This window comes from Pavona decussata, unplaced genomic scaffold (genome assembly GCF_977016875.1).
Source record: "Pavona decussata unplaced genomic scaffold, jaPavDecu1.1 SCAFFOLD_321, whole genome shotgun sequence".
Taxonomy (NCBI): domain Eukaryota; kingdom Metazoa; phylum Cnidaria; class Anthozoa; order Scleractinia; family Agariciidae; genus Pavona; species Pavona decussata.
This window is the reverse complement of record NW_028145711.1, coordinates 503,055-530,000: the sequence shown is the minus strand read 5'-3', so window position 1 is coordinate 530,000 and position 26,946 is coordinate 503,055. Positions and strand designations below refer to the sequence as shown.

Sequence of the window (26,946 nt, the reverse complement as noted above, 5' to 3'; positions counted from 1 at the left end):
GGAGCGCCACTTAGCTTAAAGTTACTTTGCAGGAAGCCCACTTTAAAAATAATATAAAATTAAAGTAAAATACTAACTAAATTGAAATGTATGTTCACCAAATCGACTTAAATCACCTTCTCCGGGGCTTGGAGACCGGAGGTTCCCAATGGTCTGGCAACATGCAACCTCTGAACCTTCCGAAGAGACTCCAAGCACCGCTAAGCCCACTGACAGATAGCTGGATGCCATAGAGGAGAACCAAGCAAAAAAAAAACAAGCCTACCTGGTAGTGAAGGAAGCTGCGCTAAGCTGAAGGAGACACCGGTCGGCAACGATGGGCGACGAAGACTACCTTGGCAAGCAGAGGCCAATCACACCAGCTTCTGAGAAAGGGATGCTAAGGCCACAGAGGGAGTTCTGATGTAAGACTGAAAGGCATTGCTTTTTCACTGCCCCAGCTCCTGAATTAAATAATCTGGAATACCATTGCGGCCAGCAACGGTGGCTGCACCTATTCGGAAGCCGTGGCTTGAAAAATTACCCGAAATTCCAGCAGAGGCCATGATTTGCCGAAGCCAGTTGGTGAGTAGAGTACGCGAGAGAGGTTGCCCGTTTTGACAAAGAAACAGAGGGCCCGGCCCATCACCCCAGATTGCCAAGTAGGCCAATAACGCGTGAACAGCGCATAAGGGATACTTGCCAAAGCCAATATGAATGGAGCAGCCCTTGCGGAACAAATCTGTCTTGGAAGCCTCGATCGAGATGCGGATGCACGAGGGAGCTGTGCTGGAGTTCACTGCAAGATCGTGCACGCCCAAATGAACCGAGGGGGAGAAACTTGCCAAAGAAGGGACCGTAAATTCCGCCAACCGTAGGAACCCAAAATACCCCAGCGTGCATGGCGCCCAAAACATACAATGATCAGGGAGCTGCAAATTTAAGGACTTCCAAATAACTAACCCCGAAGCGACTCATATGAAGGTTGGGAAGGGGAGGAGATCTGAAAGGGCCCGCAACCCTACCCCGGGAAACCTCATGGGCGAAGTACTCATCAATGACCATGGGCTGCTGGTAGGCTGAAGGTTTTTTTTTCTTAGCTGATTTTAGTGAAAGCGCAGGCTGAAAACCCAGCTTGAAACCGTAGCGCAAGCCGTCCAGGACGAAGTTACAAAGCGGCCGATTCGGATGATTTTGCAATTCCCAGGCAAACTGATCCACCTTGAGGGGAGTTATTTCCGACACCGGGGGAAGTGGCACTAGGAAAAGGAAAACAAACAATATCATACAATAGCATATCATAAAAGAACTGTTTATTCCTGCTATGTCATGAAAAATAGAAAGGACCAAGTAGCAACAGACGGCGAACATTAAGCTTAAAAAGGGAGGGTTCATGTTCGCCGAGACTTGCTGGAGGAATGGGACGGGGATTGCGAGCGGCGGCATGATGAGCGCCAGAGCAGCTGGAACAGCGGTGGGCGTAATGACATGAGGCATAAGGGGCCACTCAACGACCTCTGTTCCATGACTTGCACAGAATCTGAGAAGTACTGGCTCCAGCTGGTTCTGATGAGTCAGGGGAAGAGACATTGGGTCCACGAGCCGAGGCTCCAGCAGCATGGAAATTGAATAGCTGGACGTTAATGGACGACCAGTCAAGTACATTTGCAGCTGCAGCATGCTCCCGGAATGCTCTGTCATAGGGTAGCCAAACCTTCCCGCTAAACTGACGGTATGTCCTCAGGATGAGTAGTTTATACTGCAATAGGTCTCAAGAGTGGTGCGGGAAGAAGGAGATCATAATAAGGCAATAGACAGAGAAGACCTCCATCCAAGAGGCGATGTCCTCAATGCGGCGTTCAGGCGTCTTTGGCATAGAGGTCAGCACAAGCCGACCGTCAAACAGCAGCTGAGGCTCGGGATCAGCAGACGCAACAGTCGACGGGAGCAGATTGCGCAGGTCAATGAACTTCCCCACCACCACTTGGCCGACTACTTTTGCGGGAATGGGGGAGAAGCCAGGACCGACAATGAAGGGCTGGTTCAGCACGGGGAACGAAGTCGCGGACGAAATGTTGGCCTGGGGCAACGTGACGGCAGATGAAACGCGATCCTGGGACGACGTGGTGGCCATGTTGGCAATGGACAGTGCATGCGAGGGGTTCGGGGGCAAAAAGGTCGACACAAAAGTGGGAACAACCAAAGCTGGCCTACAGTACCGCTCGAAACTATGGAACCATTTGCCGCGAATTTGCCTCAGTGGATTCGCGGTTTTGATCTGCGGTTTCACCTAGGCAAAACCTCGTCTAACTGCAATAAAAACCTCGGTTTCACCTAGGTTTTTTTCGGTTGACTTAAGCCGCGGTGAAGGGCAGGACGCGGTTGGGTTTGAATAGGCAATTGTTCGCTTTGTTTTCATGTTCTTTGAGGACAATAAGCGAACTGTCGGGTTTTAGATGTGATAAATTTCACGGAAGCGCATTTGCTCTCAAGGGAAATAATCAAAGCGCTCTGTGAGCGAACTCGTGAATTGAACTGGTAACTGTAATAATATTTCGGATTGCATTATGCCAAAAATTATTTGCTTAACGTGCAAAACAATTCATTAAACCTCACTCGCACAATTCCTTTCGATACGCGAAGCAACGCAAAGGTCAGTGAAAGCTCGAATGCTAGTCGACGAAAGAAGAGAGCGCTTCCAGGTCTTTTTGAAGGAATTACAATGGAACCAGTTGGGCATAAGTGAAAAGGCACTACTACTCCCGTTGTGGCTGAATAACAAACTGCAAAGCGTCCAGGTTTCCTACCAAGAATTGCCGTAACTTAACTTACTATAATTTTTTTTCCGCGTTGTGTTGTTGCGGAATGAAACTTGATACACGTGAAGGAATTTGGTTGCCTAGCACGTGACTGAAATCTTCCCGGTGTTTTCATCATGGCACGGTCCTTTCTACGTCCAAACGACGGCTTCTCTCAACGTTTTAAAACATCGGAAAGAGCTTTTCACTTTTGCTAAAGTTGCTGTTTTCATTTTATCCAAAGTAAATATTAATAGAAGAGCAGCAGAAGCTCCTGCAGACGTGGAATGTGCAGCAAAGCCCGCTCCAGAAGCAGCAAAAGCGGAGGCTTCCAAAGATAGCAGCGAGGGAAGCCCCCAAAGGACATCGGACTGGACAAGCTAGCGGTCGACGAAGATTGGCCTGAGTTTGGCAGAGCCGTAGAAGCTGGGCAAGTTACCGAAGCCTCGTCCGCCGCCAGAGCAGCCTTCACAGCTTGCACAACCGTGGCCAGAAACTCCGGGGACGGTTGAGAGGGTGGATTCGTGGCAGCGGAAGCATTGGCAACCCCAGGAGGCGAAGCATTGCTCGAAGACGCACCGGCAACATCGCAGGAAGACGGACGATTCGCATCGGCTTCAACCTCAACGAGTGGCGTCGCTTGACTATTTTGCGTAGAACGAGGCATGACGGAAAAATGCTAATGAAAAAATGGTAATGAATCCGCAAAGATTCCCTCACAGAAGTAGTGATCACAACGATCACTAGCAAGCAAGGCTGTACGTAGTTTGCCCCTGCGAACTCCAAAGGGGCGCCCCCACGGATCATGTGCAAACTGGGCGAGACCGCCGGCAGCATTAGCTCAAGATTAACCTTGCATAAATTACATTTAGCCACATACAAAAAATTCTAAACTTTTCGAATAATAAAATCCTGTATGAGGAATCATTTTTAAAAATTGTAAAGCATTGTAAATCTGGTAAAGCATTCCAAGTTGGCGTAGTGAAATACCAAAAAGATCTTAGTCCGTGTTTAGTACTATTTTCTTCAGGCAAAGTGAGCAACTTTGTGCCCCTAAGATTATAATTTGTGATTTTTATATTGAATAAGTTTCTTATTGTAGAAGGTGCTTTATCTTGGAAACATTAATTGATTGTAATTAGTGTATATGGGATGGGTCAACCCTCTAACATGCTGTGTAATCCAATTAACGAAAGTAATCTATCATAGGACAAGGCCTTTTTTTAGTGTTTCCGGCACCACAATGGTGCTATATTTCACTGCAGTAATCTAAGTGTGATTTTATGTTTTATGTTCTCTATTTAAAAGTTTTTAAATGTGAGTCTTTCACTGCAAAGAACACAAAACTGCAGGGAAAAAAACCAACAGTTGGGATTTGTACTTGCCCATCTGTGTGCTCCCCCAAGAAACCTACAATAACTAATTAATTCCAATTCTATGGAAAGCACTACCTACAAACCCATCATACAGCCATGTGTACAAAAATGGCAGTTGCAGAACAAACTATTCTAAAAAAATATTTAAAGAGCAAATTCAAAATCTTAAATCACGCCTATGAGAAAGAGGTTATCCTGTTATCCTATTAGGTTAATGGATATGTATATTATAGTTTTAGTACATTGTTGTGCTCAGGGCTCCCATTGATTACAGACAGCTTTTTGCATCTGAAGGGGCTACCCTGAGCGTTATAAATCAATAAAGGTTCTTCTTCTTCTTCTTCTTCTGAGAACCTTGTTCAAAGAACCCTCTTATAAGTGCAATTCAGGAAACTGGCACTCCTTCAAAAACCAAAGGATAACGAATCTTGCCTTTCGTTACACAATACCACCCAGCAGTGCCAAACTTAAAACAAATCCTCATGAAAGACTGGCATTTAATAGAGCAACAACCATTGCTCAAAGAAATGTGCAAGGACCTGCCCCTCATATGTTGCAAAAAAGGGCAGTCAATCAAAGATAAACTCCTGAGAGCCAAACTAAGGCCTGTCACTCTTATACAATTGTAAAACACTTGGATAGCAAAATCTGCAAATCCCCTTCGTCTACTCGATTTCTCTATGCCACTCATTCTATGAATATTCTTCTCCATCCGGGTTGTTGAACAATCCAATGTTAATTCCAGTTTACAGTTCTCGGTGTTTATAACAACAGTTTGAGTGGAAAAGTGCGTAACATCCACAACAACTCTGCTCCTGCCATGTTATTGGTATTATAGAAATACGCATGCTCTGTAGACTTTTGGCTGTACACCACTGTACACAAATCTAGTTGACCGCAAATTGATTGGGGGAAAATAAAACGTGCGGACGCTGGCTGAACATGCTAAGAGTTGGCCAAACAAGGTGCTTTAACTTTTTTTTTGCTTTTCTCAACCCCAGGAAATAGGTGATGTCTCGACTGGTCATGGCGGATGGTTACAAAGTATTTATCCCATTCCCATTTTTGACATTTTCTCCATTCCCAGTGACTAAATCCCAGTCCCAGTGACCTAAATCCCATTTTCCCAGGAAAAAAAAGCCCATTCCCAGTTTCCATTTTACCCCTTCAGGACCCGCTATAAAGCGAAAAACAGTCAAACTGCACTAATTACTTGTACTTTTGTTGAAGAATGATTGGATTGGTTTGCTGTGTTGATTCACATCTCAATAGATTAGATGTTGGTGTAGTGCTGGACCAGGACAGGGCAAGGCAGCCAAATTTGTAGTCCTCTGTGATTTTGCCTGGGGATTCCATATTCTTCACTGGGAGTGGAGTGCCAGCCAGGGCTGGAAAGCTGGGAGTCACTATGGTTTCTGTGTTCCCTTTGGTCAGACACCCAATCAGGCAATTCGGTTGAAAGACAAAAAGAAAAATCCAATAATAATAAATAAATGAAAAATGGCAGTGTCTCACATGCAGCATGAGCAAATTAAAGACTGTACAAAGTTTTTTTGTGGGAAATTTATAAAATGCAGTGGTGTCAAATATGCTAGGTAAACCTGCATAAAACAGTACAAGAAACACTCACATGAACTCTTGTGATACGGCGAGTTGCCTGCATTTGGCCATTGTTGGACATCTTGTCAGCCTTTATTTGTAGAAATGAAAATTCCAAAGCACAATTTCAAAATTTGAAATTGAAATTCTCTCTAACATATGCAGCAAAGGCTGCCATGATAAGTGTGTCTTACTCAGTAGATATACGTGATCTATGCGTGATATACGTGATCAAACCAGGTGTGTATTTACTGTCTGGCAAGAAAAGAAAAGGGAAAGAGTAGTGCTGATGGGAATGAGGTCCCTCATGTTCATTGTCAACCCATAACCTGGAATTCACAATATTTTTCTTATGTTGATCTCTTTGAATATTCAATTCATTAAATAGCTTTGCGATATGTTAAGATCGGTAGACCAGAGGTGAGGTGGACCACACTCTGGTCTGCCTCTTACTGTATATTGTAAGTCCATGCTTTATTTGGAAAGTCAAAACGGGGTACCAAGTGAAAGAATTTAAAATAGAAACCAGAGGATTACATATTTTTTTTAGGGATAGATTCTCTCCGTACAGAACTTGTTAAGGGAGAATAATTTCAGGAAACATGAAATTGCTGAGTGGAAGAAAAACTTTGCGTACCTACATGAAGACACTATCGTTCAATACAATGCGACTGCTAAATACAATCATGAGAATAAAGATAAAATACAGAAAAGGCAAATAAAAACCAACACTATAGAATAAATTGTATAAAAAACTAACAAGTTCAGGAGAAAAAACTTATTTGCATTACAGGGAAAGCAAAACTTATCATAAAACTGTAAAAAAACAATATGTGGAAGAATGTACAGATTTTGTAACACAGATCATGTAGCCATACTCAGAACTCTCAAGACAGAAAATTAAATACTGAATAATCAAATCTAACATAAAAGTCATGGTCGTGGCCAAGGCTTTGTGTTTTAGTAAAAAAGTTCAACTGTCGATAGGCCGTTTCCTTCACTATCTCCTCGTCAGCACTTGCTTTTGTACCGGAGGGCACTGGATGGCCTGAAGGTTCGCTTAAAGATTTGTTGGTTGCGCCCTTGGAGGCCTGAGTAGATGACTTAAACAATGTGGTAGAATCAGAGTTGTCGTGATCCTATCAAGCTTCTGGGACAACACTTGCTGGTTTTGGAGACAGAGTGTTTGGCTTTTTACAGTTTCATCAAGCTGACATTTGGTGGTCTAGCAGCAGGTCATTAGCAGGGGCCTTGACTTGTCATAGTTAACTGCTGACCAGGGTGGCTGACTCAAAGATCGAATCTGTGTTGGTTAAAATCTTAAGCTAAGTCGCTTCATTTCTTCGAGTTCTCAAGGAACTGGAATAAAGGTGGAAGTCATCCTTTTCCGTGTGTGACTCTACAAATTTTCCTTAGCAAGATTTGAGAAACTGGGTTCTGCTAGTATGTGAAAAAAGCCCAGCCCAACCTTCAAATCTTTAACCCCAATACTGAGGATTGTTGTTGAGTGAGACATCTAGAAGTGACATTGTGAATCACATCAGGAGCAGTGCTGATTGCACTTAAAACAGATGGGCTGAGTGGCATTGATAGGGCAGACAATGATGGCACTGTAGTAGCTGAAAAAGGCAGTCAATGCTGACTTAATAGTCAAACTGTAAACCATAATGAAGTGGTAAAATACCCGATTAACAAAAGTTATAAAAACTATTTAGAAGGATATAAAAATACAAATAAATAATTGCAGAATTACCTCCTTCCACCTGGCTCTCATTAGCAGGGGGTAGTGTAAATGGGTTGAGTGTGGTCACAGAGGGAAGTTCATAACAGGGGGAGGTTGATTCCTTGTTTTGCGATTTCGGGCAAAATGGTTGGGCACTCCACACCGAAAGTAATGTCTGCGACCACATTTTATCTTGGAGATGGTTGTTGGAGCTGAGGCTGTGCTTTCTGTCCTCTACGATCTTGCTGTCTGGAATTCATCCTTTTGATGTTTGCTGTGAGGTCTTTCATTGCTTTCTTGTGACCTTGCAGAGTTTTGATGGGAGTGATGGGGGCTGTTGGGAACAAGTTGTCTGCCTAAGAAGAAACCATCTCAGGCTGAGTTCCACAGGCCTTTTTGTCTTCTCTGGCCCAGTGGATTGCCTCTTCCTGGACATCAAGGAACAAGAGGTTGGGTGGGTGTGTACAAACTTCAATTCTTTCCGCAGCAGGGTAGCCTAGACATTGCCACAAAAGTGCTCCCTCAAAATGTGGTTGCTTACACTTGTTTTGGGTTGCTTCATTTGGATCTTCACTTTGAGTTTCCTTAATTCATATGAAAATGAGCGAAGGGTTTTACCTTTCAACTGTTTCTGGTTATAGGAGTTCGTTAGGAGTTCGGGCACCAAATGTTCCTTTCCAATGGGGTCTGAAATATGCTGAAGATTTAGTCTGGTTCCTTTAAGTCACGTTTGTAGAACAGCTTCATTTCTTCTTTCACTGGCCTGTCCAGGTACAATAAGATAACTTGCGCTTGTTTGGAGAGAGGTAGACCCCTGGAGGTAATTGCACGTCTTACATTGTCAACAAAGTCATGATTGATAGTTTACTGTCTCTGTCTGCTGCTACTTTTACTTAATTTCTGTTCATTTGGGTCCACTAGTTGTCGTGTTTTGCTTGAGGGTTGCATGGCATGCACTTTTGGAGATTCTAATAGCCTGGGAGGCTTGTATAGTTTTCAAAAGTTCATACGCTCTCTTTTGCTGCTCTTTGAGTCCAGCAGTTTTGGTCCTGAGTAGCTCCATGTCAGTCATCATGGAAGTGGTCTCTATTGCTTTAAGTCTATTTCATTGTGGTTTCCTGCTTCTCCTACTTTAAACCAAATCTTCTCAGTATCCCACTCTGGTACCAAAATGTGACCAAACCACGAGAGTAAAATGAGGTAGAGAGTATGACAGAGATTATTCCTTGTGGTTTCCTGCTTCTCCTACTTTAAACCAAATCTTCTCAGTATCCCACTCTGGTACCAAAATGTGACCAAACCACGAGAGTAAAATGAGGTAGAGAGTATGACAGAGATTATTCCGTTTATGTCAACTTAAAAACCAAACAATTAGAGAGCTGCATAACAAAGGCAACACCAGCAAACGCAATGGTGTTGATCACGGTAAAACTGTTAATAAAAGCTAAACTAAAGGACAAAAAGCTTAAAAAAAACAGAAGGGAAAACGTCAACAACAACAACAATACTTTATATCACCCCATTATTACTACAACAGAAAATATAAATATATACATACGATAGGTTATAGGGGTGCTGGCTGCCCGAAATAACCTAAAAGTTAAAAATGCCAGGCAGCCAGCTGTAAGAAAAAATATGTAAATGTTAAGGTCAGGGACACAAGAACAAACACACATAAGAGCAAACTGCTCACTACAACAAGGAGAGAAAGGGAAGACTGAAAAATGATGCAGGGACGATTGTGCTTCATACATGCCTTACTCTTCGAAACCTCAATAGAAATCTTAGAATCACTGAAGGAAAACTACTGAAGGATAAACACTGACCCACTCCAAGCGAGAGGAGATTTTTGTTCACTCAATGGATGGACTGTTACTTGTGTAAATTACAACATGATGGATGTCTTTAAAGACTCAAACACAATAAACACGTAAGTCAAAGAAACTTGTGGCTGACATCCTGTTTTTTAACCATCTAATTCATCGACTGTGGTTAGGCACAAACTAGTGACATTCTTTATGCAGTGTACTCATTTGCTAGATATAATAGATGTATAACTGCAAAATGTGTACACCCTGTGCTTGTGCAAAGGGTATAGAAATCATCTGAAAGCTAACATACGAGACCAATCATCAGTAATCATCGTCCATATCAAACTCAAAGTCAGAATCAACTGCAGATTCCACATCTCCCATATCCATAGCATCAAGTTTGTCATGACATAAATCAGCTTCACTGGTAACTGGCTGGGCTGCAATCTGAACATGATGATCAAGCTGAGCCTCCACAGATACTTCATTGTCTTCCCCAGCTTCGGAAGCTGGAAGGTCATCTTGAAGTTCAACTTGGACACCAATGTCAACTTTTGCAGCAGGGTGATAAAGACTGGCTTCATGGTCTGATTCTCCAACCATCAGGAGCTTCCTGTTAGATGGCAGATTTCTGAAATGGGTTTTTCTCCAGACTTTTGTGGCTTCTGTTGGCATGGTTTTGCACTCTTCAGACTGGTGGGGAAGGACCATTCAGTGTAATGTGCAGGAGACTGGAGAACATATCATTCTTGAGGCGACTTCTCAGCCTTGTTTTTACCCTCTTCACTGCACTTGCACCTCGTCCCACTACTGCATTGGATATAAGCTGGGTCAGGCAAATCTGGGCAGCATCCATGATGCGAGGGAAGTTGATACAATAGGAGGCCTACTCCTTACCAACTTTCCTGAGAATAAACTAATTAGGGAAAAGTCATTGTTTCCTCGGAGAACAGTGGAGGGTACCTTTTATGATGACATCAGGTACTTGAAGTTGTACCACTGGGCAAGAGTTTGTTTGTCAAACTGAAACTGCTTTCAGAGCGCTCCTACACTGTCTACACCATACTTAAAGGCTGGATCTCCTGGTCTGGAAGGCACGTTGGATTGAAGATGGAAAATGCCTCAAGAACAGGTGCTGCCTTAAGGAATCTTCCATACAAGTTCACTTCAAGGGCAGCTGTGTAGTTGACTACAAGGTTGTTGAGGAATGCTTGGACTAGACCATCCTCACTGAACTCCAGCTCCAGAGCAGCATAATCACCTGGTTGAATGGCTTTCTCTAACTCAGAGACAAGGTTAAGGGAGGACCAGATGTCAGCAATCCTTGATTTGGTGCTTTGTAGTGCAGGTCTGATGGAGGTGTAGCATGTGTGGTCTTTCTGGAACAGTTTGCTTAGAGTCTTTAGGTGGGTAAGACCTGCATCCATCAAGAGCATGGTGCCAACAAACTTGGTGTTATTCATCCTCTGGTGTAGACCTTGAGCTGTTGGATCAGCATTCTTGAACTGCATCAGTGTCTGCATCAGGGGAAAAAGGTTACGGCAGATAAAAAGGAGACCGAAAAGAGGTCAAATCCTTGGATGAGGTGCCTTGCAATGAGAGACAATGGGGTCATTGGTTGGCCAGAAATGTGATTAAAACAAAACAAAAACTGGATCTTGGTGTTTCAAAAAAAGGTCAAAAGCCGTTGAGTGAAAAAAAATTGGCAAGAAAAATTAGTGGATGAATTACATAAACCAATAAAACGTAACTTCACTCGGCAGTGTGTTATTGTCAATCATATTGATGAAATATGGTGCGCAGATCTGGTTGAAATGCAACAATTCAATAAATGAAATAAAGGTTACCCGTATCTTCTTATGGTTTTAGACGTGTTAAGTAAATATGGTTCTTGATCTGACTTCTTATCCTAGTCTTGATCAATTTCAACTGACTGGCCCCTCTTTCGGGCCAGGCATTGGAGACTGGAACTGCCAGTGCCGCTTCTGCTACCTGAACAGATCTTGGATAGACCAGTCAAAATGTTGACTTCATGGCCATGACTCTTTTAAGTAACCACTTGATAGGTGTGCCTTTCTTGCCATCCACTGTTTCTTTCGGGATGTGTTCTTTCCATGACAGCAGATCATACTTCAGCTTCAGTATAGAATGAATGAGAAAAGGAACATTTCCCTTTGGAACACTTCAACGTAAGAAGGGAAGCTAAGCCCATCTTAGACTCTTCATCTTCTTCGAGAGAAAGAGTTCCCCGTTTGTAGGAAGGGCATTGCAACAATTCGAATACCAAGGCAACGACAGAGATGTCAACAAATCTAAAACCTTGTAGATTTTCACCTTCACTTTCACTGATTTCGTCTGCAGAATTATCCGCCTGCGTCTCCATTTTACGCTGTGAAGCTGGCAACGAATTGAAATTTTCGACTTTCACACCTCCGGCATCTCCACTCAACTCGTCGATTTTCTTGGTCCATTCTTCTCGAACTGGAACAGTTTGGGTTGAAGAATTATTCTTCTTCGTGTACTGGTTACCAGTAAATCTTCTCTTTTTCCTTTTTCGACTGTGAACTTTCGTTGGAGGCATGTTTTCACTGAAAAGATTTCACTACTAAATTGTAAACACTCGCTCTCCGTCACAAACACGTTTTTCTCCCGCAAACTACAGCATGTAATTGAAACGAGATGTCCCCTAGCTACACAAACTTGTTACCAGTCTTCCATATAGCTCAGGATAGATTCAAACTGAAAAAAAAGCCCTTTTCGGGGAAAAAACAACACGTAAACAATATTGGTTTCCATGGTTACCAAACACTAAGATAAAATTCTGAAATTTATGTAAAATCATGTACAATTTGGCAAACAAACCTAGCTTTTATGAAAGTACAATGGCCAAAGATGTCTTAAAACACAAAATCAAAATATGCAAAAAGTTTTTGATTTTCAGACTATCGAGCCACCTGACGTCAGCAGACTTTTGGTCTTTGAATGGCAGCAGTATCCGCTGGGTGACAACAGAATATCCCAAACCATGTTGAACACCCTGTGGGGATTTACCAGTGTGAATGTCAAATTCACACAGGTATCCATTTGTGCTGTCTGCCCTGCACCATGTTTTAATGCCCGTTTTGATGGGCTTCATAGGCATATATTGTTTCAGTGATGTCTTTCCTTTATATTTGATCATGGCCTCATCAATGGCTCGCTGACGGTGAGGATCATAGTTGAGACGGAAGTTTGTCTTCAGATCTTCTAAAAATTTTCTCACTTAAAAGAGCTTGTCATAGTTTGGCTCTCCTGGTTGAGGCATTTTTGTGTATTGTCACACAGTTCGATATTGTTCCAAATAGCTAAGAGTCACATGGCATAATTTTAGCAAATGCTGGGATACCCAGAATCCAGTCTGAGGACCAGTGATCTCGAAGACATGGCAATCTATTCATGCTCATACCGATAAGAAGTCCTAAAAAAGCCTTTAGTTCTTCCAAAGAAAGATCATTCCAACTGCCAGGGCCTTTATGTTTGGCTGCAAATGACTGGCCTGCATAGCCATTTGTTTCCTGGATTATATTTCTTTAAATACAGTTGTCAACAACAGCAGCACTGCTGCTTGCGTGGCGAACTTGTCATCTTGTTCATCCAACCTATCTTCATAGAGTTCTTCAATATCAGAAATGACCCCATCGTTGGGTATATCGAAGTTTTTGTCGAGATAATGGTACATTTTGTCCTGTGTCAAATGCTGGTTGGCACATGCCATAATGGCAAGATCTTTAAAATTTCCCGTAAAAATTGATGGTTGACGAAATAGCAAATTTTTTGAGAAAAACCCTAAAAAATGGCTCAAAAGATACGAATTACAAAATCCAAGATGGCAACTGGCGTTCTTTTGCCTTTGGAAGTCTGGGAGCTAAAATTTAAGAATCCACTGACCAGAATTCGGTTGACTGTTGTCGTGTCCGATATGTCGTACATCCGGTCAAGCACTAATTTTGATGTCCTACATCCGGTTAAGCACTAATTTTGGGGGCAAGAAGCTCTTAAAAACTAAGGAATCAAATGCCACTAACCTTTTTAAAAACTCCAGCTTTCACCAACAAAGCTTAAAATACGGATGTTCTTGCAGTCCCTGTAGCAGTTGTCTAGTTGCAAATAAATTGTTGGTGGTTTTTGTAGAACAAAGGCAAAGAAAAAAGTTTATGGGAGTGAACTTTTTCTCAGTTGGCTTAATAGTCTGAAAATCTGAAAATGGCTATTTTTAAGACATTTATTTAGAAACGTTTGTAACTACAGGTGAAACTTTGGTTACAACACTAGATGCAATACTGTTTGAAGTTACTTATTTTCACAGTTGAGTTAAATTCCTCATGTAACCTACATAAAAATTGCCAGGATGGGGCGCCTTTTCATTCCAGCACAGGAGTTTAAACACATGGGCTGCATCATTTCGGTTACAAAGTTTGTTCCAGCTAAATTCCTTAAATTCCAAAGGAACCACACCCATAAATTGAACTGCTATAGCTCCTGAAGACATGTGTGTCTTCCTAGCCCCAGCTCCATAGGAACGTCCTTCTCTTTCTTCTAATATCTCTGAGTAGCCTTTTTTCATATTTCTCAACTTTTTTCTCCTCTTCTTAGCCTCTTCAGTCCCCTTTCTTTCTGAATGACTTAGTCTGCGGTGATCAAGCTCAGCACAAGCATTCTGGCAGTGAGTGCCTGGCACAATGCCCAGTGGTTTCAACACACATGTAAGAGCTGTTGTACTGTCACTGAAGTGTGCAAGAACCAGAAAAGTTGCCAGCTCCACTGTAGGCAGAGTAGAATGAGTCTCCTTGGTTGCACGTTGCCAAATCAGGCCACTGATTGCTTCATTCTGGTTTCGGGTGCCACCGTGCAAACACCTTGACAGCAGTCTTTCATCACTCAAAGCTTGAAAGGTTGGATGGATGGCATCAGCGACAGCTTCTGGAATGGGATGATCATGCTTGTGGTTTGTAGATGTTCCATTGGCCAGGTCTCGTTGGAAGCCACACCGGGAATCTGCAACGGACGGGCAAAGATCATGGCCTGGATTCTCGTCTGTGGACTTTGTGTGGTGCCAAATAGCCACGACTGCTTTTTTTGTGGTTTCAATATTGTGTATTTTCTGTTATTGTTCTGCCATAATACACTTTCAGTTTGTCAATTCTACTGTTTGTAAGTTTCCCTTGTCCACCAATGCTCTTTCCATCTTGTGAGGGTGTTTTACCCTGTCTCTTTTTCAAGGAAGGAAGGCGTGAGCCAAGGCGCTTCTGCACATGCCCCACACATTCAAGCTTTTTAACTACTACTTCTCCGTAGACTGCCTCAAGTTTTTTGTGGGCCTTGCTGTCACCGTCACCCAGAAACTCCGCATAACAAGCACTGTGCTTTTCAATGCTCCTTTCAAAAATGGTCAGTAAACCGATTCCATCCATTGCACCAGAGTATCCAGCGAAACTTGCACATTCATGCTGATGTCCCTCCCACCAGTCCTGGAATTCTGGTAAAGCTTCTTTTCCTCTCCACTGTATACACAGCCTGCACTCTTTGACATGATCTCACAGGCTAAAGCCTTGCCAGTAACTGTTGACATGGCCTTAACAACTCCATAAGAGGAAGAAAAACTTCTCCTCCTCCAGGTCCCATCTCCTGAAATGGCAATATTGAAGACGCCATCCTCTTCTGCTTCATAAAATGTTTTTACTTCACCAGCAGCGTTTGGTATGCTGTTTTTAGCCACCGTTTGACATGCACTCCTAACTGCTTTTACATGATCTTGGTAAGAATTGTCATTCATCGGAGCTAACATGTTCATTACATAGCAAAACTTGACAAGGCTTTGATGTCTAACATTAATATTCCTTGTTGCCAGAACCACTCTTCTGTTGACTTCGAAGATTACTTGATGTGTAAAACAACTTGTTAAACTTACACTTTGAGGAAGTGCAGTTTAAAATGAGAAGCGACGCTAAGCCCATTTTTGCTTTCTCATCCTCTTCAAGCACAGCATGTCCATGTTTACACAATACATTACAACTCCTTGTATGTGTCGTAAATACTTCGAAAAGTAAGGCAAGCCTGCAGCTCCCTTTGATGTAAATCGGACATTCTATTTGCCAAGGTATTCGCTCAGCATCACCCCGTCAGTAGCACGCTCTCCGGTTGGTCATATTGCAGTTGCTGCTCATATAATCTCATATAGTCGATAATGCACCAGGCTTTTTTGTGTCCATGTGAAATGACTCCTGTCACATGTCTTCATACATCCATCAGACTTCCCTTACTATAAACCAACAAAGTAACTTTGCAACAAAGACAAAACAACCTGTGAATATGGAGAACTCCTTTTTAGCTGTTGAATGGAGATTCTTCCACTTGCCCGTCACCTCTTGAACAGTGCGATTGGGTTTTCCCATCGCATTTACGTCTTTCATTATTTCTTCCCATATTTGATTTTTTTCTCTGGTTGGTAACATTATTTGACAACTTTGACTGGATTGTATAAAGATATTTTCCGCACACTGTCTGTAATGACAGACATTTCGTCGATAGAAAGATTGGGTTTTCTTTTCCTCTCGGCCTTAATCTCAACTGCATTTTCCGCCACTTTCCTTTCCTTCACCTTTTCTCCACGCGAAATGGAAAACTCTCCTGCTAGATATTCGAAAAAACTGGTTAATCTGGTTTGAACTGTTGCTAATCCAGGATTAATAAATTAAGGGATAAATCTGCTTTCAGGAACGTTCTTTTATTCCTAGATTAGTTATCCTGAGAATAAAAAATTTAATTGCTGAAGTGTTAATTGGGGTTGGCAGGCCTGTTCTGGTTCTAACGTGTTCTGGTTCTCAAGCCTTTGTGATAATTTTGCTCTCACGAGTATGTCTTTGAGTGAACGCCCCTTTCTGTATGATATTATGGGCGGATCTTTGAAAATTTCGTTTAACAATGGTTGTCGCTGTATGAAGTACCACTTGCTCATCAGGATTTCTTTCAGATTTGGAACTGCTGGGTGGTATTGCGTTATGAAGGGCAGGATTTGTTTCTTTGCATTGTTCTGTTGGAGGAGAGCCCGTTTCCTTCCTTCAAACTTCACTCCCGAGAGCGTGTTGTAAATAAAATTTTTCGGGAAACCTCTCTCCATAAGGTGTGTTTTAAATTTGTCCATGTTTTCTTCAAACGTTTCCTTTGTAGAGTTTGTCCTTGGGAGTCTAAGTGCTTCACCTTTAACAAAGCCCTTCTTTACTCCTGGAGGGTGACATGATGTGAAGAACGTGTACTGGAATGTCTCTGTAGGTTTGAAGTGCGTTCTCATGTCGAGAATTGACTCTTTGTTGAATCTTTTGCCCTTGTAGATAACTGTGTCTAAAAAAGTCGTTTCTGTACATGATATTTCAGCCGTAAATTTGATAGTTGGGTGGTGTTTATTTGCTTGTTCAATGAACTGGTCGACAGTACCTCTGTTGGTTTGCCAGAGGGAGATTATGTCATCTATGTAACTTTTCCAAACGAGCGGTTTGTTAGCGCTTTTGTCTAGTATTTGCAAAGGCTACTGCCATTTTAGTGCCCATGGTGGTTCCGTGTGTTTGCAAGTAGTTCCGTTCAATTCGTTAAATTGAGAAGAGTTTTCTTGCAAATCAGTTTGAGTGCTTTCTTAAGTGAGCGCTTAGGGATGGGAGGTCCGTCTCTGTAGAAATTTGCGTATGCTGTACATACTATATTTATACCCTCCTCTTGTGGTATGTTCGTGTATAGGTTCGTTACCTCCATTGAGACAAGGATCACATCTTTCGGGAGTGTTGTTCTCTCGAGAAAGTTTACAAAGTCTGTTGTATCTTTGAGATATGACTTCTGTTTTTGTGCTATAGGCCCAAGAAGTTTGTCAACGAAGAAGTATAGCCTTTCTGTAGGTCTGTCGCACCCTGATATTATTGGTCTCCCAACTGGAGTGGGTTTGTGGATTTTAGTCAGAGTGTAGAATATTGGTATGCGAGGCAGTTTTGGTGTTTGACAAAGCCTTTTTTTAGTTATTTCATCAATGTAATTCCCTTGGTAGAGTTCGTTTATTAATTCTTCAACTCGTTTGTTTGTTTCTGCTACCATAGTGTTTCTAGGGACCTGTAGTGTTCTATGACATTCAATTGTATCTGTCCTTCGTTAATTTTGTCTTCTCTGCTCATTACTACAGTGCATGTGCCCCTGTCTCCTTTCTTTAAATTTATTTGCTTGTCACTTCTAAGGGTGTCAAGCGCCACACGTTCTCCGGCCGGTAAATTATTTTTTGGCTTTGTGAGGTTTATTTCCGCAAGTGACAATTTAACCTCTTCTAAATAACTCTCTAGGGCTACAGACTTTTGTACTGGTGGGTTCCAGTTTGATTTCATGTAGAATGGATGCGGTTCGTTTTCTTCTCCGTGATACATGTATTGAGGGCGCATTCTTCTTGCAAATTGTTCAAAGTCACGCAAGAGTTGTCGCCTAATCTGGTCATGTTTTGTCACGGGTGTTGGGATAAATTTGAGCTCTTTCCCTAGTAGATTGATCTGATCTTCTGTTAATTGTTTGTTTGAGAGGTTTTTAATGTGTTTTTTGTTCGCCTCTAGTTGTGCTTTGTTTCGTCTTGGTGCGTGTGTTTTTATGCCTTTGTTTGCGCATTTTATTTGCCATTTGTTTACTCTTTTCCCTTTGTTTAAAACTACGGTACTCAGGAAGTGAGCCAGTGTACTTTTCAACTTGTTTATTTGTCATCTCTTGCAGTTTTGCAAACATTTCATTGCACTGGCCGAGTTCCTCCATTAAGTTATTTGCTATCCTGTTTACATTGCTCTTTTGTACAATTGTATCGCTAGATGCTGACTGCTCGACTTTCTTGTGTGATGCTTTCTTAGCAGTTACATTTTGATTTCTAGGCCTTTTGCCTTGTTGTAGTTCACGTTTGAAACTACTGATTTGTCTTTGGTGAAAACGAGTAAGAGCATGCACAAAATCCTGCTTTGCGGATACGTTTGACATCGCTCTTAAACTGTTCGTCCGCCTTAACATTTGCTCGTGCCTTGTATCGGAAAGATACTGGGCAAGTTCCTTTGTCGGTGTGTCTCTTTAGGCCTTCAATTGCCTTTTCTGCTTTCTTAATCCGCTCTTCAGCGGGTAAAGTTGAAATTTTGCTGTGGCGGCGTTTTCTGGATTGTTCTTGGTATGGTTTTCTTGCTGTTTCCTCTTTCTGGGGGTCACTTGTTTCACCGTATTCTTGTTTCTCTGGCAGTGTTTGTGGTTTTGTCTTCCTCAAGAGTTAGGTCACCTAGGAAGACAAATAAAGTGCAAATCGTCAGATAAATCAGGTAAAATTATTGTCAGTTAAGATCTCATGTCAGAATTATACATTATGTGACTTTTTCCCATTGTTGTTTATATGCACAAATTTACCTAAAAAAATTCTCTTATTTGATCCAAGATTTAATAGATAATTCAATGTAATTCAGAAGAAAACAGCTATCTCTAGAGCTAAGGGTTAATATGAAATGGAAAATAAGTTAAATGAATACAGAGAACGGCAATGCTTTTAAAAAATGTCTCACCTTCCTCACACACATGTGCGTTTGACACCGCCGTAGATAAATTTTTCATATTGATCAATCGATATCCCTCGCTTTCCTCATTATGGAGGGTAATCTCTTCATCAGAGCTATCTAAAAAAGCTTCTTGTTGGCATGTTTCATTTTCTTCCTCGTGAAACCAACAGTTTCGTTAGAGTCCGAGTCTGAAAGCTGATTTCATCTCGAGATGTGCTTGGAGTTGAGCAGGCGATTTCGTCCATTTCGTCAACAACAGAAGCGGGTTCTTTGGACTTTCCTTCTTGTCTTCGCCTTCCAGAAAATGGCTTTCCCTTTCTCTTCTTTTTGTAAACAGATCTAGCTTTGTCTCCGACCATTTTCGATAACTGTTACTCGGACTTACTGTGTAAGGCGCTCTGTTCACAGTGTATGTCAACTCACGATTGAAACGACCACAAAATCTATCCCATAATGATTTTGTCCCTAAGGAACTACGTTAAATAAGACTAAATAAAGTGTCCCTGGTTAAATCCTGCTTGTTCGGTGATTGATTGCCTGTACAAAACGTTATAAACAACTGATAAACAAAAAAATGCTGTGGCCTTTGCCATCGTAACTACGTCATTAAACAGGAGCGCGAAATTTAAAATTGCTCAAAAAGGTAAAAAAGTGGAAATTGGTGGAAAATTTTTTCTACATAGTAAAGTTAAATACCCAAAGCAACAAATTCCAAGGAAAACAAAAAAATGAGTTTTTGAGCGAATTTCAGGTTTACCCCCGCCTTAATCGGGGAATAGTTTAATTGGCTTTCCAGGAACCGGGGCCAGAGGTAATCCGTCCTGATCAATAAATCGACCCCAAGAATTTCCTTGTCACGACTAACATATGAAAACCAAAGGCCCTGCAAAAGCGGGTATTCATTTTTCTTAATCTCGATGTGCTTGTTTCTAATTTGTGCAATAATGGGGACCTCATACGCTTCCATTTGGGAACCATTTCCTTCTTGGAATGGAAACACTTGTAAATCGTAAACTCTCTTTAAACCACTCTCCCTCGTTTCCTGTCCAAACATACAGATTTCAATCGATTCCTTAGCTTTTGCTTGTAGCCCCGCTGACTGAACTGCCTTAATTGTTACAAAAGACCGTTGGCTGCCTACATCAAACAACACTCTCACTCTCAAATTCCTGTTGGTACACTTAGCAACGGCTACCCTCCCCACAGCCCTCACATCAAAGGTAGGCCAGTGACTGCTTGGTTAGATTGTAGCACATAGCTTCCCCCCGCCTTGGTAGTGTGGGCGAGACAAGCATTACTGGCACAATTAGGATTTGGCAAGTCATTACAAGCACCATTGTGGTCGCCACTGGAATGATCCCTGTTTGTGCTATCGCCCTTATAGCAAATAGAACGTGCGTTTCCCTTTACAAGTACTACAAGTAAGTTTAGAATCTCAGTCATGGAAAATATGGCCCTGTCGTACACAAATGAAACATCTACTGTACTTACGTAATTGCCTCCTTTTTTCTACCAACTTCAAAGTAGTGCAATCCTGGTGGGCATGGCCGCCCTTACAATACGCAAAAAAATAGTTGATTTTTGCCAACAAAGCATTGGCAGTGTTCCGTTCGACCTCTTTTCTCTTCTTGTCCTTGTCAATTCGTGTGTACTGGCCGCCTTCAGACTTGCTCATCCTACAATGTTCGTCTCTCAGTTCGAGCTTTCTAAGCAGTTCCTTTAACAAATCCTCCATCTTCCATTCTGTATAATTCTTTCCTCGGGTCTTCTGTAGTTTCATCCTATGATGGATTTTGATCTTGTCGGTAAGTCTGTGAAGGCCTGCAGTGTCCCTTGCGTTAAAAACTGGTGCGATGTTTAACAATTCGTTGTCGTGCGTTCTCTTGATTGCAATGCGCTTTCCAAATCGTCCTCTCAACAAATCAATGGCCACTCCATAATTGGCTGTCGTTAGGGCAAGTCCTGCGATGGTTGTTGTTGGGGCTCCGCCGAGAAGACCACGTAGATATGAGAATTTGTTGATGCTCGAAAGGTTTTGGTTTAAATGAATAGAGCTCTCATGGCAGTCCCAAAACTCTTGCCATTCTTGAACCTTTCCATTGAAGTGCCGAACCTCTAGCTTGGGAAGCTTCACTCCCATGTTACTGTTTGTGGCCACATTACCACCCACAACTTATGTGTTCTGCTGTGGGCTCGCAGTACTTTCTGGTTTTGGCCTGAGAAGTTCATCTAAGGCTGTAGTTATGGCTTTGATCTCTCCTTTTAAGGTTCTGGCAGTTTTAACCTCTTCGGCGATCTCGTCATTTTTGTAACGCCCTCTTTTTCGACAAGGCCACTCAGAATTTCTGCATCCAGCTTTCTCAAATCTTCAAGCTGCTCCTCAAGCGATGCCTTAGGTTGTGTTTTTATTGGTCGTGTTTCTGAGGTGGACTCACCGGCCTCCATGAAGCCTTTAACTTCTACCAAGATCTGACTCACATAAGCTTTATGTCCACCTCGTGATATTCTTTTTGCCTTCACGGCCGCTGCCATATCCGTTCTTGTTTCTTTTGTTGAATGAATTCAATTGTCGGTATCTGGCTCGAAGGAGCAAATGTCGGAGAATATCTCTCAGTGCTGGTCCTTAATCAACCAGAGGACTGTATCTGTCATTTTATAAATTCGTTTATTCCTTCGTCAACTTCTTTACACTCTCAATTCTATTCCATTATGAGGATTAACCTATTACAACAATGTCTTATAGATGGGGAAATACAAAAATGTGTGGTTACAAACTCCAATTTGTTGTGGTTACAACTCTTTCCCTGTTTACAGTCGTCCTTTGTTTTACAATTCAGAGTGCGTGGTCTACCCTAGACGTACATCTTTCACGCGCATTTCGTGACGTTACAACGAATAAAGACATTGCGTACAAAACATACTAAAATAAACTATTATAAATCCGACAAGGTTTGAAAGAATAATTGGTTCTGTTGGCTGTGTTACTCATAAACCCACATAAGCTGTCTGGCCAAAATTGCAAGTGCATATTCTGATGTGCTGATAAAGGCGCAAGGAAAAAAAGGTTGCTAAAATTGCTTTCTTTGTGGCAGGAAATTGCTGCCTTATATTTGGTTGCATACCTTTTAGAAGATGATGTAGAAGAAGAGCTGTTGTCTGTTTTACTCTGTTTCCCTTTCTCATTGCAACTGTATCGAGGGTCGGAGATGTCGTCATCATTGTTTGTGGTTGTCCATTTCTCTTTGTAGCAATGTTAACAGTATGCCACTGACTTTCTTATGGCCCAGCCAGGAACATTTTCAAATACGGATAGCTTGTCACAAAATGGAGTTGTAAAAAGAAATTACCATTATTCTGTCTGGCAAAAAAATATGAAGAATCTCATATTTTTCTGCACTGCGGCCATTTTGAATTTCAGGTGTGAAGAACATAGGGGACCTGCACTTGTCAAGTAGCACAAAACTGTTGAATTGTGAGTAGGAAATAATTTAAAGAAATTATGCACGAGATTTGGCACATGGGAAGTTCGACTTTTTAACCTTAGTTGCAATTCAGTTATTTATCCAACCGCCCTGTCAAATTTTACTGGATGTGCAGCATAATACAAATCTGGCAGATTTAATTGATTAAACCGTTGAAGTTCCTTGTGCCAAGTCTATTGTAATGATTAGATCTGGCACGTTAGACATGTGAACGGGGCCTAAAACTATAATTAATAAACACGTTGAAGATTTTGTGGGCGCTTTGTCAGTTTTATATATTCTTAACCATGCTGCTGAAGGACAACATGAACATTTTTTATTTAACTGCACTGTGGCTATGCCGCTGCTTCTTGCACTTTTCTTCTGTCTTATTCAGCCACTCACTAAGCTTCTTAAAAGTTAGCCTTCTAGAATCTCGGTTTCTGTACTCTTGTAAACTAATATCTCTCAAAAGGGGGGTTCTCCTTGTAGAAGTTTATCAGCGGTTCAATGTCCTCGTCTGTCCACTTTCCTTCCTCTTTACTTTAAAGCGACCTCAGTATTTCTTCCTTCATAAACAACATGGATTCGTACAAATTCCATCTCGATTTGAAGTGACTATTTACCTTACTTCTCTTTACTTCTCTTACTTTATGTGAGGAAGGCAGGGCCAGAAAAAAAAAACAACAACTATGTAAACACTATGCATTTTTAATTCTTTCGTATATATTTCATGAAAAGGAGGTTGTTTAATTGCTAAAAAAGCTGCATACATGTAAATACTCGCAAAAGATAAAAAAAATTTGATTTCGTATGAATACTTTAACTGGCGCTAATTGTGATCAAGCTAATCATTTGTTTCATACAATTTGAATTAGTATTTTTATTATAATTCACATTATAATTCGTGATTCACTTCTGGAAAGCTCAATTTTACAATTGAATTGGGCTAAATAAATAATCAAGAAGGATCAAATGTTAAGGCTGGAAGAGCCACAGTGGGTAATATCCAAGTTATCGTGCTCACTTTGCTGGAAATAAAACTGGCCTGAAAGCTAAGTGTAACTTACATCAAACATCAACGAGACATTAACCATAAATGCAAATCGAAAAATAATCACAGTATCTTTTTATTGTGGTCGTGTTCCTAGTCAGCAGGAATATCACAAGTTTTACTATTACCTATATGAACCTCCTTGTCGTTTATGGTGATAGTGCTTTGTCAAACAACTACATCTTGCCTATTTCCTTTAAAACAAATTGTTATGGGTAACTAGGCAAGGTTTGTCTAGCTGGAAAAATAAATTTACGGTGAACCTATTTATTCTTAGAGTTTTTTAAACTCCAGAGTCCAAACAATCTAAATCAGTGTTTTAGAAGGTGGTACTTAGGTGGCTGCCTTCCCCATAAATTCCCATCATCTATATACTCTGGTTTATCCCAGTACTGGTTGTCTTATAATTTGGGACCTTATGGAACAACGTCGGCTACAGCTACAAGATCGCCAGAAAACAACCTGTTACTGAGCAAAAAGAATGGCTTTGCACCCGCTGCACACGCATTTTTGTCGTTGTTAGCTTAAAATTACAGTATTGTGCAAAAGTAATGCTAACGAAATTCGACGAATTTCGTTCTTTGTTCTCTCGAACTTTCGAGCGAAATTTCGCACGAAATTACGCGCAATTTCAAGCGAAAAGTTTCACCTTGAAATGATATTTCGAGTGATACTTCGTGGAAATATTGCACGATATTTCGGAAGGTCAAACAAAAAAGCGCTGTTGCGAAATTTCGCAGAAGCGAAAATTCGCGCAACAACTACAGTAAATAAGAACCTGAGCGATAGCGAGGTAGTATTCACATCGCTTCTGATCACACAGCTGTGAGGTTAGTCCCAAAGCCTGAACCAAACTTATCGTAATTTGACTTGTACACGTTTACTAACAAATGAATGACAAACTTAATAAAACAACAACGGAAAGATCACCTACCTGCTTGAAGTCAAACAAACATGTTAGCCCGACACGTTTGCTTGCGTACGTAAGCTTATTTGAAAATCGCGCAAAATGTAAACAAAACACTTCAGTCGATCGTGGCATAAAGTTGCAATGTTTCTTGACCGTTGCCACTCTATTAAAACATGATGCCAACGAAATGAAAATATAACCTCTGATTGAGATAAGTCCATGTTCAGTTTCTAGAAGTATTAGAAATATAATGATTAGGATAAAGCGGAATGTGCTGCAAAATGGAACAAAACGAATTGCCAGTTGTGGTTGTTTCACCAACGAGTCGACCATTCGATTCAGTGGACGGAAAGTAGTGCCTAAATTTCAAATGTAAATTCCATGACCACACTCTTTTCTACTTGTGTTTATAATATGCAGTGTGTAATGCTAATGAAATGAAAGGAGTTCCCTGAGAAGGTTGCAATGGCTGAGATTGTTAACGTCAATTGTCCAAAACTTTCGGAACGACTTCTTTGCATAAAGCTTTTTTAAAGGCCTCACGTTCGGTCTCACGGGTTCATATTACTTGCACGCTAAACCTTGACTGATGTAACGTGAGTGATCATCGCGGTTATGAACACTTCTTAAGCGGTAGTGAAAATAAAGAGTGAAAAAAAAGAATTGACAATTCAGGCTTGACGGGATTCGAACCCACTACCTCTGTGATATTGGTGCAGTGAAAACGAAGCCGTCCAAATGTAAGCAACGCCAAGGTAAGTGACACCACAAATTGATGCTCATTGGCACGTGCCAAATAAACAATGTAAAGAAATAATAAACGAACTTTGTGACCCTCTCCTCGATCCTCGAAACTCGAAATAACAAATCAAATAACAACCGAAAGTATTGTGCGTTTTTAATCAAGGAATTGCTGTTTTTCGAAGTTTTGATTCGAAAGATAACATTAAGTATGTGCAGCGTTCTGGTTTAGTGAAGTTAAAAGCGATCGCGCGTGTTTCCATTCTCAGCTTGTAAAACAGCGGTCGAAAAAGTCGCCTTTTTAAGTTTCGCTTCCTTCACTGTTAAAACTAGCTTTAATGAACAAGTAATCCAGTCATCTGTCAGAGAAAGACATGGTTACAATCCGAAAACAGTTGACAGAAAATGAAGAAAACGTGAAATTGCCTTTGGAGCTCGATACTATTTATGCAAATTTGTAAAGCTACGCCAAAAATGTAAACATTGGCTTTCAAAGTCTGCTCAAAGGGAAGCGATAGTCAAGTTGAAGTTTCCCTGGTTCCTTGCCGAATTCTACCGTAAATGTTGTGCGTTTTAAATGAGTAGATGTTCTTTTTTTGAAAACTTTTATTCGAAAGGTTCAACTTCAATCAAGTATAATCTTGCGCGGCGTAAACTTACGTGTACTTGCGCAGCGAATATATTTCAGAAGCGGTCGTGTTACATTCCGCGAAATAAAGAGCTGCAATCTTGCACAGTTTAGCTCGTTTCATTGAGTTTGAAGTTTGATTGAAAAGAATTGGTGTAGTATATGAAGAATTTATGCATGTTTTTATTTCACAGCGATGAACGGATGTGTTTAAAAAAAAAAATACGCGGGAGGAAGAAACACGCCGAAACAGGTCACTGGATAGAAACGAAAATTCGCTCGAAATATCGCTAAGTTCCACGAAATATCGTTGTCGCTTAAACAATAGGTCTCACGAAATATCAATGAAAAATCGCTCGAACTATCCCAGAGTGCGGCGAAATTTCGCTCGAACTATTGTGGAGCGCCACGAAATTTCGCTCGATCTATCGCAAAGTGCCGCGAAATATCGTTGTCGCTAAAACAATAGGACTCGCGAAATATTGCCGTAAAATCGCTCCAAACGAAATTTCGCTAATTATCGTCGAATATTCGCGAAATTCGTCGGATTTCGTTTGCATTACTTTTGCACAATACTGTACCTTATGGAGGAGGTGAACACATGACAGTGGATTTTCAACTTTCTCGCTATGGTGCGAACTCGTTCGTAGCAGTTTAACTCTTAGTAAGTAAGTAAAGTAAGTAAAGCCTTTATTTAAAGAGGGTGGCACTTAATAGCCAAAGGCTAATAAACTTGTGGCCCTCACAACTATTTACAATCTAAAATACTGTACTCTATATACAGTTAAAATATAAAATTTGACAGGATTCGATTATAAGATAAAAAATAAATCATTAAATTATGAAATGATGCAAAAATTGTTGTTTCTTAAAAATCTTGGCAAACATGTTCTTTTTAAAACATGCTACAGAATTTAGTTTCCTAATTTCAATTGGTGTACTGTTCCACAGTCTTGTTGCCGAAACAGCGAAAGAGCGTCCTCCTTCTGTTTCTCTTTTATATTTAGGACAAACAGCATTAGTGCTTGAATATCTAGTGTTGCAGGAGTGCCGCTTATTATTTAAAATTAAGTGTTCATTTAGATAATTCGGCAAAGTCCCATTAATTCGCTTATACATTATTGTGCATTTATCAATCTTATGTTGCTCATAAAACGGGATCCAACCTAGCTTGTTAAACAAAGCAACTGATGGTGTCATGCGATCGGCATGTTAAACATGAAATGACTTAGAATAAATGCTAAGCAACGTGAACTCGTGTTTTAAAATGGCGTAATCGAGCCAT

The 26,946-nt window shown here is 41.1% G+C and overlaps 1 protein-coding gene and 2 pseudogenes across 1 annotated transcript; 1 reads left to right on the top strand and 2 right to left on the bottom strand.

Annotated features, from left to right (window-relative positions):
• Window positions 1-119: 119 nt before the first annotated feature.
• Window positions 120-969, bottom strand: LOC146453914 (uncharacterized; annotated as a pseudogene).
• A 476-nt stretch (window positions 970-1,445) lies between these two features.
• LOC146453913 (uncharacterized) lies at window positions 1,446-3,436 on the top strand. Its single transcript, XM_085095957.1, has 2 exons — window positions 1,446-2,194; window positions 3,035-3,436. Exons 1-2 carry the CDS (start codon window positions 1,944-1,946, stop codon window positions 3,159-3,161), a joined length of 378 nt encoding a protein of 125 aa, XP_084952083.1. The 5' UTR covers window positions 1,446-1,943; the 3' UTR covers window positions 3,162-3,436.
• A 10,189-nt stretch (window positions 3,437-13,625) lies between these two features.
• Window positions 13,626-16,011, bottom strand: LOC146453912 (uncharacterized; annotated as a pseudogene).
• Between the last annotated feature and the right edge of the window lie 10,935 nt (window positions 16,012-26,946).

Bases quoted from the DNA above. Each gene is read 5' to 3' on its own strand.
- LOC146453913 (XM_085095957.1), top strand. From the start codon at position 1,944: ATGAACTTCCCCACCACCACTTGGCCGACTACTTTTGCGGGAATGGGG. The intron at 2,195-3,034 runs GTACCGCTCGAA...AAATATTAATAG, and splicing joins ACAACCAAAGCTGGCCTACA to AAGAGCAGCAGAAGCTCCTG.